Raw genomic sequence first — 14,509 nt, 5'->3', positions numbered from 1 at the left:
AATCCCACTCCATCCAATGTCCCTATCCCAATCCTTCACCGGACGACCAAAGATGGCCAATGCCTCTCCTTGCTAGTAACAAGAAAAGCGCGGACACGTATCTCACAATCTATGATGGGCCGAACACGTTGGGCTTTATTTTGGGCCTAATCCAACAATGAAGCCCAAGTCCAGTCCAAAGCTCGGCCCAGCCCATTATCCCTCGCGCTCTTATCATCTTCTTCCCCAACGTTCTCATCTCTCCATCGTCCCCGTCGGTCGTCAATCAATGGAGTCTCTCTCCCTCTCTGCTGTCCTTTCTGCTCCATTTCCTCTCCAAAACCACCCCAAAACCCCCAAACTCGTCAATCTCCACAGACCCAATTCTGCCATAGCCCGGAAGCTCCCTCCCCTGAACCGATCCCATTCCCCAGTCACTTCCCGGACCCAATCCAGGGTCCCTCCCCTGCTCCCCCTCTCCCTCATCAACCTCTTCAATGGCGCTCTCCCTTGCTTCGCCGCTGATACCATACTTTCCTCCTCCTCCTCCTCAGGCCCGGACCCATCCGCCAGAATCAACTTGGAAGCAATCTTGGTCTCCATCGACGACTTCTTCAACCGCAACCCGTTCTTCGTCGCCGGGTGCACGTTCATCTGGCTGGTCGTCATCCCTGTCGCGGAATACTACCTGAAGAAATACAAATACGTGTTAGCGATCGACGCGTTTCGGAAGCTGCGCGATGACCCGACCGCGCAGCTGCTGGACATAAGGGACCGGAAGAGCTCGGCAGCAACGCCGCCTCCTAGCCTGGGCTACATGATGAAGAGACCGGTTCAGGTTCCGTTCGACGAGGGGGACGAAGACGGGTTCGTGAATAAGGTGAAGGAGAGCTTCGGGGACCCTTCGGACACGGTCATATGTATACTAGACAGGTATGTCTGTTTGGTCTCAATCTACTGGAATTGTCCCACTGGTTGGGTATGTTTTGTAAATTCGATCTTCTTTGTGTGTGGAAGGTAGTTTTGATGGCAATTCCATGAGAGTGGCTGAATTGCTGTTCAAGAATGGGTTCAAGGAGGCCTATGCAATCAAGGATGGCGTCAGAGGCAAGAAAGGGTGGCTGGTATGTCTTCTTACTTGAGAATTTTTCCGTGTTTTCTGGTTTTCTTACGAACAGGAAACTTCCCGATGTATCTGAAATGCTAGTGCCACTGAAAGAATGCATAGCTTACATCGACGCTTGTTTTTTCGGAGATATAGCCAAAATTGGCTCGTCGACGTGATCATCTCTAATTGCCTCGTTGAAGTTTCGTTATCAGTTGCTCTTGCTCACCAGGAGAAACTGTTTGTGTTACTCTTGCAGGCCATACAAGAGACCCTTCTGCCTCCTTCTGTGCACATGTTCCCCAAGAAGAAGGGCAAAGCTTCAGAAGATCTCGGGACGAACGGAGCAGTTGCAAAGCAAAGTGGTCGGAATAGTTCGCTCTCATCTTCACCCAGCCTTCCAACTAAGGCGGAGAGTCAAGCATCCAATCCTGGGATGAAGTTGGACTCGAATAAGTCCAAAGTATCCATGGTGCCCGATAATGTTGTTTGTAGTTCATCATCTTCACCGTATCCTAATGTACTCTCCATATCTCTGATTGTGTTTTATTGCCCTTCTAACAATGTATTGCAGTACACAAGCTGAACATTTTCCTTTTGGATTGCAGTACCCAGATTTGAAACCGCCGTCTTCCCCGACTCCTGCAAAGCCCAAGAATTGATGCTGATGGTTATCTCGAGAATGGCGGGTGTGTTGCTTCGTGGCATATTCTGTCATGGGATGATCTCAATCCTTGCTTCTGCCTTGTTCGTCGGGTGCAATTCTTTTGGATCTCCCATTTTCTTGGGAAGGATAAGGGGAATCGATTTTCCGGGATCTGTTTTTGTGTATCATCATGGTGGTCTGAATCGTGAAATGCGAAATTGTTGGGAAAACAGCTGCAGCTATGTAAACAAGAAATCAAGATGTCTATATTCCCGAATACAGACCGGTCGCATTTTGTATTACTTGACTGTATTAACCTCATGTTGATCCGGAATACAAACGATGTTATGCTATGTGAGTTGAAGGCCTGTTAATGAAGGAATATGGAGGATATAACATCCTCCCACACGACCTCAGATGTCGTAAGATCATGTCGATTCTTTAAAGTTCATCCAAATACATAACTGTGCAAAAATTACTAACTGTCTTTTCACATGTTAACCGAATTGGAGAAGAAATTGGCAGATAAAGCATTGAAGAAACATATGTCATGATAAACCATGGGACCCTGCCGGAGGTCAGGGCAAGCCGATGGTCGAGAATATGTGTGCTTTTAAAGAAAACAGCTGATTTTCTTTACGGCAAAGCAAAAATATATACATGGGATGGGCTTTTCATTCGATAGGTCCGCTAAAGCCTCAGAGCCCACAACGTCTCTTCATCTTCTTCTCGCGCCCCCCTCCTCTTCAGAGAAGCAAACGAAAATCAGAGAGGAAATGGCGGTTCAGTCCATCAAGTTTCCTACGTTGCTCACCCGCTGCTGCTCTGCTTCCTTCTTCATCTCTCCTCCTCCTCCTCCTTCACCCGGTACTGTGATCCTCCTCCTGCCCCACCTCTGATTCCATTGCTATTAATCAAAAAGCTCCAATCCACTTCTGACCCAACAAAATCCACAGCAAGAATTCGAAGAAAGTTCTTCGGGAACTGTGTTTCGGCTCTTGAGCTTTCGTGTAACAGTTATCCCTGCGGAAGACACACTGATATTCTGCTAAAGTTTGAACCTTCACGCGGTTCTTGTCAATTACTCGACCTCCTTTCTTCGCCACCTGGGTCAGAGATAACTTTAGCAGTTTGGTTGATTCAAATGTTACAGATTGGTGCTGTTCCGCAGGTGGATGGTTCAGACTCAGGGGTCGCCTTCATTGTCAGTCGAGAAGTTTCGCTGTGAAGTCGGAAAAGATTCACGTACAGAAGAAGTGAGCATTTTCAATTTTTCTATATTCGTTCAAGTCCTTAATTTTGCCGAAGTCAAGTCCATTCGTTGCTCTTGTCAATGATTTTGCTTTTTGATGGTTGGAGAGACTCGGCGTTGATTTTTGTTGCTACTACGAAGTATCGCTGCAACAACTTGTATATTCGTTTTTCTTCGTGGGAGTTCTGCAGTAAAATCGTGAAAATATGGCTTTCTCCTGCTATTGCTAGACCAATGGGCAGGAAACTCGGAAACAAATCGAGATATTGATGTTGTTTTCTATCCACAAGGCTAGAAGCAATGCTGAAATGAGTTTTTGTGTTCATGTAATTTGTAGAAAGTTGTTTCTTTTGAGAAATTATAAAAATTGCGATTGTGCATTCTACTAATTCTGACGAGTTAACTTCCAGCAATAAAAACTTGATCTTGTGTTGGTACTGATTATGACATTGTTTACAGGAAGAAGAGACTTGACGAGATATGTCTCGAGCGATATGAGCAGTACAGTCGGACCTTAATACAGTCATGGATACTCCAAGGTAACATCTTTTGCTAGGCATTCTGGTATGCTTCTTCCCAAAACATGCTGAGAAAATGGCCAATCTATTCGTGAAAAAAATTATGTATCTTATGTGCTGCTTGAAATCAGGGAAAGTTACTGTGGATGGGAGGGTTGTTAACAAAGCCGGAACGCCTGTCTCGGATAAAGCCAATGTAGAGATAATTGCTGAAATTCCAAAATACGTATGTAGGTGATTACTCCACAGAATCAACTCTTTGCAAGTTTTTAATCTGTGAATTCATCTTTCTTGATCTGGTCTTAGATTACTCCTAGCTATTTGATTATGTAATATATCGTCTATCTCAGAGCGGGATACAAGCTTGAGGCTGCCATTGAACAATTAGATATTAAAGTTGAAGGGAAGGTAGCTCTTGACTCGGGTTTATCAACTGGTGGATTTACTGATTGCTTGCTTCAGTATGGTGCATCATTTGTTTATGGAGTTGATGTTGGTTATGGGCAGGTATATCATCATTTATGTTTGATTAGGACTTCAGTTATAATTGATGAAAACAAGATTACTATGTGAGCTTCAGCTGAAATCAGATAGTTGTATTATTATCCGTAACAATTCCAAACTGATGGTCTTTCTTTGCTCAGGTGGCAGACAAAATTCGTCGAGATGAACGTGTTTGCGTGATAGAAAGAACTAATTTACGGTATCTTGCCGGCCTTCCCCAGAAAGTTGATTTGGTGACACTGGACCTCTCGTTCATTTCCATTCTCTTGGTAAAGTTTTTTTGTGTCATTATCAGTAGGAAGTTTTTGCAACTGATAAATTGGGCTGTTTCTCTCTTATGTTGAATACGCTTGGCAATCGTGCTATTTCTTTTCCTTTCTCCGCTTCTTTCGTTCTCGCGCTTCGCTTTCTTTGTTTCTTTCTTTCGCTTCCCTTTCTTCGCTTATGCGATCTATTGGCTTAAATGCAGGTGATGCCAGCTGTGGTGAATGTGATGAAGGAAGATGCTACATTAATTACCTTAGTCAAGCCTCAATTCGAGGCTCGAAGATCACAAGTAAAAAATCTATTCATCTCGTATACCTCTCTTTTAATTTCATTTTCCGTTTCCTGGGGGTTTCCTTGGTATGAAGAATTCTTTCATTTTTCTTAAGGTTCCTATTACTTCTTCGGCAGGTGGGTGGTGGAGGTATTGTGAGGGATCCACAAGTTCATCAGGAGGTGGGTAAAGGTTTTCTTTCCCCGATTTTTTTCAATGAACATCATTTCGTTATCCTTTCATCTATGAATTCAATCATTCGTCTTCAACTACATCACAATCATTTGATAGTTTCCCCATGGTTTTTTGTAACTTACTAGGGAAGGTCCTCGCTGATAAAGTTCTTTTCATCATGCACTGCAGGTTCTTGAAAAAATTATCGCTGGAGTCGAGAACTTTGGATTTTCCAACAAAGGGTGGATTGAGTCTCCTCTTAAGGGTGCTGAGGGAAACACGGAGTTCTTAGTTTGCTTTACTCGTATAGCTAACAGAAAACCGGAGTAACCTTATATAGAATTACAGAAGCAATTTCCCCAAAATTCCCTCTCATGAGGCCTGGAACTGAATGACTCGGTTCAGGAAGCAGAGTCGAGTCACTAATGGTGTAAATGCTGCTTCAGTCATTCTAAGGTACTGAGAGTTCATGACGAGAACTATATTTTGTTGCTGTAGGTTGAAAGATGTATGATATAAAATTTTAGCTGAGAGTTTACGGCAAACTTATATTCAAGGGAGTATCTTGTAACAAGTTACAATTGAAGGCAATAGCATCAGAGAAGTTTATTTATTCCTAAGACCATACAATATCTGTTCTTTGGTGTCATTTTGAAAGAGATCTACGAAAAGCTTCCTCCATGCGAATCGGATTCTCAAATTTGTTGTTCAACAGAGAGCAAAGATACGGATTCCGGAACAGGAATAGTATCTCTTGAAGGGATCTGAACTGAATATAAATGATCACTACAGAAACTGTGCTCACAGTTGTTTTCGATTCTTCATCATATCGGAAGTTACACCGAGACCAAACACTTGGCCAACAAAGGAGAACCAAGACACGAGATAGAGCTCAACTGCCGCCTCTCTTGTTAGCACTGAGGCATCGCTACAGAATAATAATCTTAGCCATTCGCTGGTCCCACAAGGATGCAACTTGTACCACGGGCGGTTCAGGAAAGGATGCTCCTGCAGTTTGTTGCAGTGATTCTCTTTATTGGGAACATATAAATACCAAATGAATTTAGAAGAAGAGAAGAGTTGTCACCTCCTGAGTTATGAATGTCCATTTCGATTTGAGGAATTCATCTGCAGATCCAACTGGGAGGTCTCTCTCAAACTCCGCCAAGGATAAAGGTTGTCCATCTATTTAAAAACGATCGTTAGAGAAACACCAACAAACAAGACCAATCGATCTTATTCCTTCGAGCCAAGCTAGACCCATGAACATCCCACAGGCTCGTGGAATCATGGTATACGTGTTGAGCATTTTCTAAAGTCCATAACTATGTTTACATCACTTCTGCATTTCTATCCTTCTGCAGATTTCTCTGAAAACTTATGCGAGCAAGAACTAGCAGGACCGTGAAGAACAGATATTCTGTTCCTCAGCAGTTGGTGCAATGCCGTAGAGGATGTTGTTTACAATGAACATACCGCTGCCATAGACACGGAAATACAGCACAGGAACCCGATAAGAGGAGCTGTACACGATATGTAAATCATAGTAGTGATGCATTTCCTGATCACCGCTCTCGACCTTACAAAACAAAACACGACCAATCACCGCCATAACACGCAAAAATTTCTGTTACAAAAGGTCAACCATACAAAAGAAAGCCGATAAGAGGGGCCACACCAGTGTAGCATCATCAACAACTGGCTCATCATCATCATCAGCACAGCCGGGCTCTTCCATGGCATTGCAACAAGTATTATCATCTACCTGACGAAACAATGGAATCCAATAATGTGAAAACTTATGCTTCAATGCCAGTGCAGGATGAGTTTACGGAAGCGGCAAAATTTCCAACATGGGTTTCCGGCAAAAAATCAAACCTTGCTGGACCTACAGAAGCGTAATTTCTCCATAGCCACATACCCATCAACCTGCACAAGAGGAACTTTCAGCAAAAACCATGAATCGAAACCTCCAGAAAGCAAAACTGGGGCGGTGAATTGCGGAGAAGAGACGAACTTGATCGAGAAGCCAAGAGTGCTGCCTCGGAGGAGAAGCCCACGACCACGGAGGCAGACCTGAGCTCGCGCTCTTCTTCCATCTCTCAGCAAGAGCGGAAGCAGCGGTGCGGAATTCGCCGGGGGAGATGGTCCCGTCGAAGCAATCGGAGTCGACCATCGTTCATCGTCAGCTGTTCGCTTGACTGTTCGCTTGACGGATCAAATTCAAGCTTCAGCTTGCTACGGCGGAGTTCCATAAATTGCAGAATGACCCAGAATTTTTCCTCCTTTTCGATGTAAATCCTAAACTACTAATTTTTTTTTTGTAAAAATGCCTTGAAGTGCTGGAACCATTCACATGACTACATGAACCATAAAAAGTTGAATCCGGATGCTCCTCCGTCCTTCAATAAGATCGTATGGGATCCAGTTGACGGTCGCGATCCTAGGACTCTACGATCTCAAATTCAGCTTCAGGAGCCTTAAAGTCTTTCGAGCCTTAAACTTCGGCATAACAAGAATGAGGACCACCTATTGTTCGAGCAAATAGCCGAATGCCTGTGATTAGAACTTCATATAAAGGTCTAACTCCCTTTTAAATTTGTTGTCTTTTTCACAAATAAAAGCATTAAGTTCTTCATTTTCTACCAATGCAATTTTTTTACAGTAAGACCACGGGATATATTAAGCTTATCTTATAAGTTGAAATCAATTTCTGTACGGCTGTCAGCTTTATTCTAATCAACAAGTGTATTTTCAATAAATTTCGAATCCAACTTCGAGTCCAAAAATGGATTGAATTAATCCTAGACCTTTGGGAAGTGATGGGATAGAGGAATAAGATCCCGAAGACCATCCACCCAATCTGGACACTGCACTTGTCCACTCCCCTTTCCTCCTTCTGCTTCTGCCTTCAGGTGAATCTTCTTCCCTGGTCCTTCTTCAACCTAAACAGAGCATTTTCCATGGCGGCTGCTTCTCCAATGGCGAGCCAACTCAAGAGCAGATTCGCCTCGTCTTTGTCTTCTTCCATCAGAAGCCTCGTCGCTCCTAAGGGTCTCTCTGGGTCTCCACTTTGGCTGCTGCCCGGAAAGAAACTTGCTTCCTTCACTGCCAAAGCCATTCAGTCAGAGAAGGTAACCAGTTTTCTGGCTTTCTTCTTCCTGCTTCGTGGCCCATCATTAAGATATAATTCTGTATCCGCCTTATTAGTTTGACTGCTCCATGAAACCCGAGCGATCCTATATACGACTGGTTGTGGCAAAATTCAGTTCTTGTCGCTTGACTCATGCTGGGACTATTCAATGCATATCCACCTGTAGTTGAACCGAACAAAAGAGAGTTCAAAAAGAGAATATTGGATGACATCCCCTCGAACTTTGAAGTATTCAGCTATCTTCCTTTTGTCCAAGTTTGGATTTCATCGGAAACGAATAGAAACTGATCTAGACCGTTATAAAATTATTATTGAGATGACATAATACGGTATCTGGGCGTGGTTTGGATCTCAACTATCTGTTCCTGTTACATGTGTTGGGCTATCCCTCCAATTTGGAGGAAGTTGGGCTCAATTGTATTGGGTTTTTATCGGGTTTTAATAAGCCCAAGAACCCATTCTTGTTAGGGTTTATTCTTTAGCAAATCAGCTGAGGTATAAAAGCAGCAGCAGACTGCAGTAGCAGCAGAGGGAGACAGCAGCGGCAGAGGAGCTGCAAGCAGCAAAACAGCACAAAGAACAAAGGAAGAGCAGAGCCGAATTCTGCTCAACAGGGGCAGCGCGCAGTTGGAGATCAAACCTCGATCGGGACATCAAACGAACTCCGATTGGGACGAAATTTTGACAGCAGCTTCACAACACGTGGGGCTAACTTCTGAACGGTCAGAATTTCTATTCGAGCTCTGTAGGTGCTGTTTCAGCTGATTTTGTGAACCACCCGGTGTGGGTGACGAATTTAGTATTTGGGTGATCCAAGAGAGTGTTTCTCTTGAGTTTGGTGATCCAAGGGTTTACCCTTGATGAAAGACATTGTATAACCTTCATAGTGGATCGTTGATTCGGAGTTGGTCCCGTGGTTTTTCCCCACATTGGGGTTTTCCACGTAAAATTCTTGGTGTTGTTTTACTTTACTGCTTGTTGGTTGATTTGATTAGTTCCTATCTCGATTACACCAGTAGGGGAGGAAGATTAATTGCTGCGTTATTGTTTGGTTGAGTACATCCTTAACCCCAACAAGTGGTATCAGAGCTTCGGGTTAGAGAAGTTTGAGTTTTTTTCGGTGTTTTCGAGATGGAGGAGTCTACAGGATCTATGTTCAAGTTGAATGCAACCAACTACTCTATATGGAAGTCTCGGATGGAGGATCTTCTATTTTGCAGGGATTTGTACGATCCTATTGAAGGGGATTCCGCGAAACCCAAAGATAAGGATGACAAAGCTTGGGAACGCACAAATCGGAAGACTATTGGTTTGATTCGGCAGTGGATAGACAATAGTATTTATCATCATGTTGCTCAGGAGACAAATGCGAAAGCTTTGTGGGATAAATTGACAAATCTCTATGCGAGGAAGACACCACAAAATAAGGCATTCCTCGTGAAGAAGCTGGTTCATCTTCGTTTCCAGGATGGAGGTGATATGGCTGCGCACATGAGTAATTTCCAGGATATTATTAACCAGTTGACGAACCTGGAGATAATATTACCCGATGAGTTGCAGGCCTGTCTACTTTTAGGGACTCTACCGGATAATTGGGACACACTTGTGGTTGCATTAAGCAATTCTGCGCCAAACGGGAAGCTATCGTTGGCTACGGTGACAGACAGTTTATTTAATGAGGAGACTAGAAGGAAAGGCACGGGAATTTCCATTCAGTCTGAAGCTTTGGTTACTGAACAACGGGGGAGAAGTCAAAGCAGAAATTTCTCTTCCAAGCATAGTAACTCACGTGGCAAATCGAGGGGCAGATCAAAGTCGAAGACGAGGAAAGTGGTCACTTGCTATCACTGTGGAAAAGAGGGACACTACAAAAGGGAGTGTAGAGCTCTGAAGAAAAATCAGAATGGCAACGGTGAGAGCAAGAAGGAAGAAGGCACTACAGCAGTGGCATGTGATGGAGAGACCTACATCATTTGTGATGAAGCTTATGTGAATTTCACATGTCAGGACTCTACCTGGGTTGCAGATACAGGTGCCTCGTTTCATGTCACTCCTCATCGGGATTTCTTTTCATCTTACACTACCGGGGACTATGGTTATGTGAGAATGGGGAATGGACAATCATGCAAGATTGTCGGTATTGGTGATGTCTGTCTAGAGACCGAGCTTGGCTGCAAGTTGTTTTTGAAGAAGGTGAGGCATGTTCCAGAAATTCGCCTTAACCTAATCTCGACGGGTCAACTTGATGATGAAGGCTACAGTAATGAATTCAGCAATGGGAGATGGAAGCTCTCCAAGGTTTCGTTGATTGTGGCACGGGGTCAGAAGACCGACACTCTCTACAGGCTGCGTGCCAGACACAACTCCGGTCAGGTTAATGTTGTTGAGGATTATCCTATCGAGCTATGGCATAGGAGACTTGGGCATATCAGTGAGAAAGGTATTCAAATTCTTGCTAGAAAGCAGTCTTTGCCCATTAAAGGTATGCACTTGAGCACCTGTGATCACTGTTTAGCTGGTAAGCAGAGGAGAGTTTCTTTTGTTAGAAGTCGTCCCTCTAGATGCCATCATATACTTGATCTTGTGCATACAGATGTTTGTTTTATGTCGGATAGATCTCTTGGTGGTGCTCTCTATTTTGTGACATTTATAGATGATCACACCAGGAAAGTTTGGGCTTACCCTATGAGAACTAAAGATCAGGTGACTGAGATTTTCAAGAACTTCCATGTAGCAGTGGAAAGAGAAACAGGCATGAAGCTGAAATGTGTCAGAGCTGATAATGGTGGTGAGTATAGAGGTCCTTTCGAGAACTATTGCAGGACTCACGGTATCAAACTTGAGAAGACGGTACCGAAGACACCACAACAGAACGGGCTTGCAGAGAGGATGAACCGCACAATTGTTGAGAGAGTTCGTTGTATGCTTTCTCAAGCGAAACTGTCTAAGCCTTTCTGGGGCGAGGCAATGAGGTCAGCGGTTGATCTTATTAATCTTACACCGTCAGTTGCACTTGATGGAGATGTACCCCAGCAGGTGTGGACCGGCAAGAAAGTATCATACAAGCATCTCAGAGTATTCGGGTGCAGGGCATCTGTTCACATTCCTCGAGATGAAAGATCAAAACTTGATGCCAAGGCAAAACAATGCATCTTCTTGGGTTATACACATGAAGAGTTCGGGTACAGGCTTTGGGACCCTGATAGCAAGAAGATCATCAGGAGCAGGGATGTTGTCTTCTTTGAGGACCAGACAATCGAGGATTTGCAAAAGTTAGAGAAGGCCAGTGTTGGCAATCCTCACGAGATCTCTATTCCTGTACCGGTTGATGTAGAGCATCCAATGGAAGAGGTACCTGGTGAGTATGAAGAAACCACGACTGAGGGTGAGATTCCTCAGGTAGATGATGATGTGACTACGGATGATACAGGCTCGCAGTTACAGTTAGAGCCTGCAGATCTACCTAGACAATCTGATAGAATAAGACGATCATCTACAAGATATCCGCCTCATGAATATGTGCTACTGACTGACGGGGGAGAACCTGAGTGCTATGATGAAGCTGTGGCACATGAGTACAAGGAGCACTGGTTGAAGGCGATGAATGAGGAGATGAACTCCTTGTCTGAAAATCACACGTATGACCTAGTGAAGCTACCGCAACGTAAGAGAGCATTGAAGAACAAATGGGTCTACAGGTTGAAGACAGAGAACTCACGACCTCGATACAAAGCTCGGCTGGTAGTGAAAGGTTTCAACCAGAAGAAAGGAGTTGACTTCGAGGAGATCTTCTCGCCCGTTGTCAAGATGTCATCGATCCGAGTTGTTCTCGCACTGACAGCTAGTCTGAACTTGGAGATCGAGTAGCTCGATGTAAAAACAGCTTTCCTGCATGGTGACTTGGAGGAAGAAATATATATGGAGCAGCCTGAAGGATTCCGAGTTAAAGGTAAGGAGCATTTGGTGTGCAGGCTGAGGAAGAGCTTGTATGGGCTTAAGCAAGCACCTCGGCAGTGGTATAAAAAGTTTGACTCTTTCATGTTGAGCCATGGCTACACACGGACAACTTCAGATCATTGTGTGTTCGTGAAACAATTCTCGAATGGTGATTTTATCATTTTACTGTTATATGTGGATGATATGCTACTTGTTGGTCATGATATGAGCAAGATTACAGAGTTGAAGAAGGAGCTCAACAAGTCCTTTGCCATGAAGGATTTGGGACCGGCAAAGCAGATCCTTGGGATGCATATTTCTCGTGACAGATCAAGTGGAAAACTTTGGCTTTCTCAAGAGAAGTACATCGAGAAGATTTTGGATCGGTTCAACATGGGTAATGCTAAACCAGTTTCATCACCACTTGCTTCTCATTTCAAACTTAGCTCGAAGCAATGTCCTACAAGTGAGAAGGAGAAAGAAGAGATGAAGAAAGTTCCTTACTCATCAGCTGTAGGAAGTTTAATGTATGCCATGGTCTGTACAAGGCCAGATATTGCTCATTCTGTTGGTGTGGTAAGTCGTTTTCTCTCCAATCCGGGGAAAGAGCATTGGAATGCGGTTAAATGGATCCTGAGGTATCTCAGAGGAACATCCAAGGTGTGTTTACACTTTGGCACTGGTAAGCCGGAGTTAGTGGGCTACACGGATGCAGATATGGCAGGAGATATCGATTCCCGGAAATCCACTTCGGGATACTTGATGACTTTTGCAGGGGGAGCTATCTCATGGCAATCAAGGCTTCAAAAGTGCATCGCTTTGTCTACAACGGAAGCCGAATACATTGCGGTGACCGAAGGTTGCAAGGAGATGTTGTGGTTGCAAAAGTTTTTGCAGGAGTTGAGCTTGAAGCAAGAAAGGTATGTTCTACACTGTGATAGTCAAAGCGCCATTCATCTTTGCAAGAATCCCACTTTCCATTCGAGGTCGAAGCATATCGATATCAAGTTTCATTGGATTAGAGATGTGTTGGAGTCCAAGCTGGTGAAGCTAGACAAAGTGCACACTGATGAGAATGGAGCTGATATGATGACAAAACCTCTCGCTAGGGGGAAACTTCATGTTTGCCGAAGTATAGCCGGTATACTTGAAGCCTCCAAATAGTCGGGAGGGGGAGTTTGTTGGGCTATCCCTCCAATTTGGAGGAAGTTGGACTCAATTGTATTGGGCTTTTATCGGGTTTTAATAAGCCCAAGAACCCATTCTTGTTAGGGTTTATTCTTTAGCAAATCAGCTGAGGTATAAAAGCAGCAGCAGACTGCAGTAGCAGCAGAGGGAGACAGCAGCGGCAGAGGAGCTGCAAGCAGCAAAACAGCACAAAGAACAAAGGAAGAGCAGAGCCGAATTCTGCTCAACAGGGGCAGCGCGCAGTTGGAGATCAAACCTCGATCGGGACATCAAACGAACTCCGATTGGGACGAAATTTTGACAGCAGCTTCACAACACGTGGGGCTAACTTCTGAACGGTCAGAATTTCTATTCGAGCTCTGTAGGTGCTGTTTCAGCTGATTTTGTGAACCACCCGGTGTGGGTGACGAATTTAGTATTTGGGTGATCCAAGAGAGTGTTTCTCTTGAGTTTGGTGATCCAAGGGTTTACCCTTGATGAAAGACATTGTATAACCTTCATAGTGGATCGTTGATTGGGAGTTGGTCCCGTGGTTTTTCCCCACATTGGGGTTTTCCACGTAAAATTCTTGGTGTTGTTTTACTTTACTGCTTGTTGGTTGATTTGATTAGTTCCTATCTCGATTACACCAGTAGGGGAGGAAGATTAATTGCTGCGTTATTGTTTGGTTGAGTACATCCCTAACCCCAACAACATGTTACCATGCTAGTGAGGTAACATATAGAATAGCGAGTTCATCGTACTTCATTCGTATGTCCTGGAATTGATCTCTCCATTCCCTGTGCAGCCAACTTACCAAGTGATCCAGCCCATCAATGGTGATCCTTTCATCGGAAGCCTTGAGACCCCTGTGACCTTAAGTCCCCTCATTGCCTGGTACCTCTCGAACTTCCCCGCCTACCGGACTGCAGTGAGCCCTCTCCTCCTGGGTGTGGAGGTGGGCTTGGCTCATGGATTCCTCCTGGTGGGTCTGTTTGTCAAGGCTGGCCCACTGAGGAACACTGAGTACGCTGGGGCTGCAGGGTCCCTGGCTGTGGCTGGGCTTGTCGTGATCCTCAGCATCTGTCTGACAATGTATGGGATCGCATCCTTCAACGAAGGCGAGCCATCGATCTCCCCGTCCTTGACCCTGACCGAGAGGAAGAAGGAGCCCGACCAGCTGCAGACGGCCAATGGGTGGGCCAAGTTCACGGGAGGGTTCTTCTTCGGCGGGATCTCGGGAGTCTCATGGGCTTACTTCCTTCTCTATGTCCTTAACCTGCCTTACAATGTGAAGTAAAAAAACATAGCGTACTTATTCAGGATCATGTTTGTATATCTCTGCACCCGCAGGAATCGGAAAGATTGATCAATCAGAACTCCGTATCTATATATTCCCAGATTGCAACACCGTTCTCCTCTTTTGAATCTTTTCAATTTTCTCATGTTCCGGATATGTCCGCTAAAACAAAACAAGTTTCATACCTTTCCCTTTTGATTATTGTTAAGGTAACATTCAATATAAATCAAGTGGGA

The 14,509-nt window shown here is 44.4% G+C and overlaps 4 protein-coding genes across 5 annotated transcripts; 3 read left to right on the top strand and 1 right to left on the bottom strand.

Annotated features, from left to right (window-relative positions):
* The first annotated feature begins 229 nt into the window (after positions 1 to 229).
* Positions 230 to 2,098, top strand: LOC116188088 (rhodanese-like domain-containing protein 4A, chloroplastic). Its single transcript, XM_031517225.1, has 4 exons — positions 230 to 912; positions 1,001 to 1,103; positions 1,344 to 1,604; positions 1,693 to 2,098. Exons 1-4 carry the CDS (start codon positions 269 to 271, stop codon positions 1,744 to 1,746), a joined length of 1,062 nt encoding a protein of 353 aa, XP_031373085.1. The 5' UTR covers positions 230 to 268; the 3' UTR covers positions 1,747 to 2,098.
* Positions 2,099 to 2,418: 320 nt separating this feature from the next.
* LOC116188089 (hemolysin A) lies at positions 2,419 to 5,329 on the top strand. Of its 2 annotated transcripts, none has more exons than XM_031517226.1 (9): positions 2,419 to 2,597; positions 2,884 to 2,986; positions 3,442 to 3,521; positions 3,632 to 3,734; positions 3,851 to 4,007; positions 4,145 to 4,273; positions 4,474 to 4,560; positions 4,680 to 4,724; positions 4,906 to 5,329. In XM_031517226.1, the coding sequence occupies exons 1-9, from the start codon at positions 2,507 to 2,509 to the stop codon at positions 5,044 to 5,046; spliced, it is 936 nt and encodes a 311-aa protein (XP_031373086.1). In that variant the 5' UTR covers positions 2,419 to 2,506; the 3' UTR covers positions 5,047 to 5,329. The 2 variants fall into 2 exon arrangements, with proteins under 2 accessions (XP_031373086.1, XP_031373087.1); XM_031517227.1 differs by having other exon boundaries at positions 2,420 to 2,597; positions 2,902 to 2,986.
* Positions 5,330 to 5,379: 50 nt separating this feature from the next.
* On the bottom strand, positions 5,380 to 6,964 carry LOC116188090 (ubiquitin-like-conjugating enzyme ATG10). Its single transcript, XM_031517228.1, has 6 exons — positions 6,734 to 6,964; positions 6,595 to 6,645; positions 6,395 to 6,481; positions 6,193 to 6,295; positions 5,804 to 5,901; positions 5,380 to 5,724 (listed from the first exon to the last, which is right to left on the bottom strand). Exons 1-6 carry the CDS (start codon positions 6,890 to 6,892, stop codon positions 5,518 to 5,520), a joined length of 705 nt encoding a protein of 234 aa, XP_031373088.1. The 5' UTR covers positions 6,893 to 6,964; the 3' UTR covers positions 5,380 to 5,517.
* Positions 6,965 to 7,462: 498 nt separating this feature from the next.
* LOC116189014 (photosystem I reaction center subunit XI, chloroplastic-like) lies at positions 7,463 to 14,375 on the top strand. Its single transcript, XM_031518494.1, has 2 exons — positions 7,463 to 7,850; positions 13,782 to 14,375. The coding sequence occupies exons 1-2, from the start codon at positions 7,680 to 7,682 to the stop codon at positions 14,271 to 14,273; spliced, it is 663 nt and encodes a 220-aa protein (XP_031374354.1). The 5' UTR covers positions 7,463 to 7,679; the 3' UTR covers positions 14,274 to 14,375.
* Positions 14,376 to 14,509: the final 134 nt, after the last annotated feature.

This window comes from Punica granatum, chromosome 8 (genome assembly GCF_007655135.1).
Source record: "Punica granatum isolate Tunisia-2019 chromosome 8, ASM765513v2, whole genome shotgun sequence".
In the NCBI taxonomy this organism is placed as follows: Eukaryota; Viridiplantae; Streptophyta; class Magnoliopsida; order Myrtales; family Lythraceae; genus Punica; species Punica granatum.
The sequence above is the reverse complement of the archived record's forward strand: the minus strand, read 5'-3'. Positions and strand labels throughout refer to the sequence as shown.